General features: G+C 43.6%; 1 protein-coding gene across 1 annotated transcript; it reads right to left on the bottom strand.

The window, feature by feature from the left end:
* Positions 1–344: 344 nt before the first annotated feature.
* On the bottom strand, positions 345–3,491 carry LOC147898703 (putative LRR receptor-like serine/threonine-protein kinase At2g16250). The gene is made up of 2 exons (XM_087379677.1): positions 1,620–3,491; positions 345–1,465 (listed from the first exon to the last, which is right to left on the bottom strand). Exons 1-2 carry the CDS (start codon positions 2,267–2,269, stop codon positions 1,069–1,071), a joined length of 1,047 nt encoding a protein of 348 aa, XP_087235803.1. The 5' UTR covers positions 2,270–3,491; the 3' UTR covers positions 345–1,068.
* Between the last annotated feature and the right edge of the window lie 2,058 nt (positions 3,492–5,549).

Consider the following 5,549-nt stretch of genomic DNA (forward strand, 5'->3'; position numbering starts at 1 on the left):
AGAAGAATAATCTACTGTGAGGAATGGCCAACCATACGGTCAAAATATTTGAAATACGACATCAAATGAACTTATAGAGCCTCCGTTGAGACCCAACAACATCAAGGCATATCCAAATGATTAGAGCTTATCTCTGAAATCGATTGTACAAGCTTAACGCTCGGATTGTATGCTTGAGAACAGGTTTTCCGACTTGAAAATCTAGAGAGATGCCACGCTGACACTCCCCAGCACACAATGGGGTGTGTGAGTGTGAGAGAGTGTGTGTGTGTGTGAGAGAGAGAGAGAGAGAGAGAGAGAGACGCACACACCTGCATAGGCGCACTGATATGTTATAAAGCTGAGTGCATGCATGTGGGTGGCACTAATATGTTATAAAGCATATTTACAATAGAATCATTATTTTAATATGTACTTAAAAAACATTCTTTTGACGCTCCTTACACAAGTGTACCTGTTCTCCACAATGGCTGTAGACAATGAGGACAAACCCCAACCACTTAATCGGCAAGCGCAAAAACCCTTAAAGCAGTGGTGACCCAAGTGATCTGTAATATATATCTTCATCCTGGTACCCTGAGATCGACACTTCAAATTGATTAAGATTCATCGTATGATGATACGGTATGACTTTCGCTGCAGCTATATATTCTCTTGCTACAGTTTTTCCAAAACAAGGTCGAGTAATGTTGTTCCGCCTTTCGTAGAATAAAGCTGTCTTCACGGGTTGAGTTGAACTTTGCTTGCAAGTCAAAACATCTCCCAGTCATACCACGGATTGAGTGATATAGCTGTGAAATAAGTCACGACCTGCTAATCTTTCTGTACATGATGTAGTTTGATTGATCGCGGTTATAAGAAGCTCACACGCGATTAGCTTCTGAAAAGGTAAGAGCTCCTAATTGCAGAAGGCAGAATCTTAGCATGTTCACAGAAAATCAGAACATGTAATTGGCAGCAGTCGAATGCTACGCAATCAGCTCCTGGAAAAGGTAGAGGTGTTAATCACTAAACAGAATCAGAGCATGTTCTTGTAACAAAATCTTGCAGAGCAATAGCATGTGGGTTTCAGAGATTTTTGAGCATTTCAAGCACTCTCTTCATGGTAAGCCGCTGCAGGGTTGATGGATCCATGCATGCCTTTGCCAATAGCGCCACTTCTATCACCTCTTGGCGCTGATGCTCCTCCAACAGACCCAACGAAGGATCCACAACCTGCTCTATGAGCTGCTGCTGCTTGCTTTGGCCGTCGATAAGAGGCAGACATTTGTGGACCCAAGTCTCTGCCTCTTCGTCTCTAGATCCGCTTATATCTAGACCGGAAATAAGGTCCAGAAGAAGCTTGCCAAAACAATAGATGTCGTAGGCTGGGAACTCTCCCCCGTCTAGCTTTTGAGCTTCGCTCAAACTGCCGAGTTTCACATCGAAATTCTCAGTAAGAAGAACGCTCGACCCCTGAACATTTCTGCTCAAAAGACGCGAAACAGGTCCACACCCAGTGTAAGCCACGAATGCAAATTAACTGGCAACGGCAATAGTTCCCTGACGCCGGAACAAAAACGTCAGAGTATATATCGTTCATCGGTCTTTGACACATTCATGGCTAATGTTTACCATACCTGTGTGCAAATCGGGGTCGGCTTGAATGGTGAAAGTATGCCAAAGCTTCCGCTACTCCTTCTGCAATTTTCAAGCGCATTGTCCAGGATAGTGAACTCCTGGTCACTTCATCTTCTGTTTCCATGGAAGCTCGTGCGTTGGCAAGGGCTGTCGCAAGGTCGCCGTTGGGCATGTAATCGTACACGAGCAGCTTCTCGTCATCTTCTAAACATTGACCCAACAGAGTAACCAAAAATCGTTGGTCGGACACCTTCCCATAGATATCCATCTCCGCAGCATAAAAGTCCCGCTCTGATTTAGTGGGCTGCATCCTCTTAATCAGCACCGGTTCTCCTCCTTCCAGCAAGCCAGAATACAAATCGCCAGAGTGTCCGGCTTTCAGCAAGTTCAATCTTGAGAACTTGCAAGTTGCAGCTTCTAACTGGGTGAAAGAGAATTCTCTTAAAATACTGGGCATGATGAGAGCGCTACGCTCAGCAGTGAAACTACACGAGAGCTTTCTGATAAAAGAGCTCTCTGCATTCGTGTTGATGGGGATTCTGTGCACTTGATCGACCTCAAGGGCTTTCTGGAAACACATAAGAAGAACTAGAAAGAGAAGAAACCCAAAAATTGCAAACAGGCCTATCCCAAGAAGCTCCTTATCCATCGTAAGGGGAATGAAACTCGTTTTGAAAAAGAACGTGTACACGATGTTTAAGGAAAACTCGGGATGTGTAAAAATCGCAGATAGGGGAAACTTCTTTCTATCAGAAGTGCAAATGCTAAAGCTAGTTCAAGGAAACTGGCTCACGCTACCTGAAGGTTTGAAAGAAGGTATGTTCAGCTCACCTTTTACAGGAACCAGAGTGCTACAGATACATGAATCCGAGAGACGATGGTCAATTTCGTCTACCTGGATGGATGGAATGGACGGGTAAAGATAACATCTACAGGTGTGCACTGTGAGCATCTGAATTCGCAGAGAAAATTGCTGACAAGGAGCGATCCACAGTTGCAGGGTACGGGAGTATTGATCATTGAAGCTGGTGTTCTCCGTATGGAGAAGAGCATGGTAAATGGGATCGTAGGACTGCAGGTAGAACCGTGAGCAGAGCATAAAGATTCGTGCAGGTGTTCTCCGCCTGGCCAGCTATGGATCAGGGAGAATGTTGATCAATGAGTACGGGTTTCGACCAGAGGAGGTTGGCAATTGAAACGCTTGCTTGTCTGCAACTTTTTGAGGGATGAGCATTGAGATTGAACAAAAGCCTGGTTTCCAGCAGGTCTAAGAAGGCCAGCGTTTTGCAATGTCAGGACGAAGGTTAGCATGTACGACGGAGGCATGCCAGAGGTTGGACGGCACTGCAGTCTGCCGGCACTCCAGCCATAGCTACTAGCTAGGATCTAGCTATTGCAGGCAGCTGCTCTTGATGCAGAAAGAGTTTACGCAACCCAGTTAAAGGTCCGAGACGGGCCGAAAGTCTCAAAAGGGACAACCGTGTTGCGCCGTGTTGCAGTAGAAGATTGAAGTAGTCGTGAGCTCGTGACTGGTTGAATCGGGATGAAGACCATTGAGCTCATGATAGCTATCATAGATGATCCTTGATACACGAGCTTCTTTAAATCATCAAAAGGACCAGAGGAGAGGACCCCGGAAGGATTTACGAGTAAAATTTACTAGTATGGCTGCCTCCGGCGGTGCAGTACGATTTTCTGATGCAAGCCCTGGATTGCTGTGTCTCAAATGCTAGACCGCGGTCCATGATTCATGAACGCACTGCCTGCGGACGACACAATCCATGAATGGGCTGCCGGAGCGATGATGATCAACAGCAGTCGAGACGCATGATGGTGGTCGTCGATCTTGCTCTTGGTACTGTTCGATCTCGAGAGCAAGATAGATTATACGGAGGGATGCATGAACGCAATACGGAGGGATGCATGAACGCAATGCTGGAGTGATTAAAGAGTCAAAGCGATGATGAACATGATTCAACGTCAGGACGAAGGTAAATTCTGTCTGTGCCGAGACTCCGGTCTGCCGACGGAGATACCGTATACGAACAAATCCAGATCTAAATACTGTCGCTCATCAAGAGCTGTACGAGATTACGTGCTACAGCGCCTAATTTCTGTTGCTGTCTGGAGCGCATGTATTATCGAACGGAGTCTGCATTCAACGTTGCAAACCTGGTAATTACTTTCACCTCCATCAATCTGCATGGGTAGTTTCTTCGAGTATCATGTTATTCCAATTTCCAATCAGTTTGAACTTTGTTTTAGGACCTGTTTCCACGCCACGTGAATGTGGTGCCCCTTGGGGGATAGATGAGAGCACTTGCACAAAGCTTTAAAAGGGAAGGGTGGAGACTCTTTGTCTGAGGGCTAAGTACTAATAGGCCCAAGACGAAGGCAAGCAATTGGCATCTTTTGGCATGTGTCACCTTCTCCTACTCTTTGCCCATGTAAATTGTGGCCTCTCATTTTAACAGTCAACCTTGGTCTAATGTCAGTGTTTGAATTGATGCAGAGCATCTGAATAGGCAATCAGAGGTGTGCCACTAATTATATAGCCATTTCACTTGTAACCCCCAAGGCAACCTACAAGACAATCCAGCTTCATGCATGTGTGCTTGCATTTTGCAATTGTGTGCATGCATGCAATTGTGTGTGTGTGTGTGTGTGTGTGTGTGAGAGAGAGAGAGAGAGAGAGAGAGAGAGAGAGAGACTCAACTTGATCACCTCCCAAGTTAGTTTCTTTATCCTTGTAACCCCAAGCTTTTATTTTCTCTGACGTGGATCTCATTCAGGTCGCACTCCAATTCTCTCCTACAAATTGTCCTCAATGGGTTCCAACTCCCTGCTACATAATTGAGAGCCAATTTCATTCAACTCACACTCTTAGAGTCAATTTCATCCAACTCACACCCTTAGATCTTCACATCGCCCTCCAATGCCTAACCTCATGACTCCACATTAGTTTTTGACCATGTCCCCACCAGCTATCCCCAACCATCATCATGGAGACAATCCAAAAATCTCCTCCCCTAGTGTTCCAATGTCTCTTTCGACACCAGAAGCATCCTCACACATTTCTCTTGATTCTATGCTCTTCTCATGAATTCTTAAACATCAACCTCAAAAGTGGAGCATTCCCAAGGACTCCCTTTGTCTGTGCATGAATATGGACATGAAGGTTTCAATGTCTAAAATCCCAAGCCAGAATAGTTACATAGTGCTAACCAACTACTCTGTTGATTGTAACAAACTTTTAAATTTGTGCACATCGTACACAAAAAAGAAATAGCATAAAGGAAACAAAATACATGCCATACAAGCACAAGAGAGAACATATCTTTGAGAGATCTTTTGACATTGCATTATTCAAAAAATCTCACAAGCAATTGTTAGAATGTACGAGCATGATTAACTTTTAAAAGAATGGATGAGATAAGAATATGTGTTTAGAAAGATTGGAACTAGATGACCCATCAACTCATGATTCCAAGTCCTTTACGTAAATGAAAGTTTTATTAAAAATTAACAACCAAAATATATAGAAGAAAGTCAACTTATAGTAAGTTTGAATCTTGAAATCCAAAAAAGGACAATCAACGGTGACGCGCACAAGTAACCACTTGATCATAGGCGATTAGAAATATATCTTGATCCATATGGAATTTTAAAATAAAACAAAAGTGATCGTACTTGATGAGACAAACTGAAAGAAACTCTTTTATGTGCTAAACTTAGCCTTGAATATGCATGATGCCAATTTTCACAAAGTTTAGCAAATAATACCCACGGTTACCTACTTTTGCATTATAACTTTTCCAACATTTATAGCTTCTTTAAAAAATCCTTGACATAGACAATACCTTCTTCTCATTGTCAACTAGTAAAAGTACTTCAACATGCACTTGCCAAATAAGCATTTACTCATTAAA

This window comes from Dipteris shenzhenensis, chromosome 9, assembly GCF_047967505.1.
Source record: "Dipteris shenzhenensis isolate YYH24624 ecotype China chromosome 9, Dip_SZ_1.0, whole genome shotgun sequence".
Lineage (NCBI taxonomy): Eukaryota > Viridiplantae > Streptophyta > Polypodiopsida > Gleicheniales > Dipteridaceae > Dipteris > Dipteris shenzhenensis.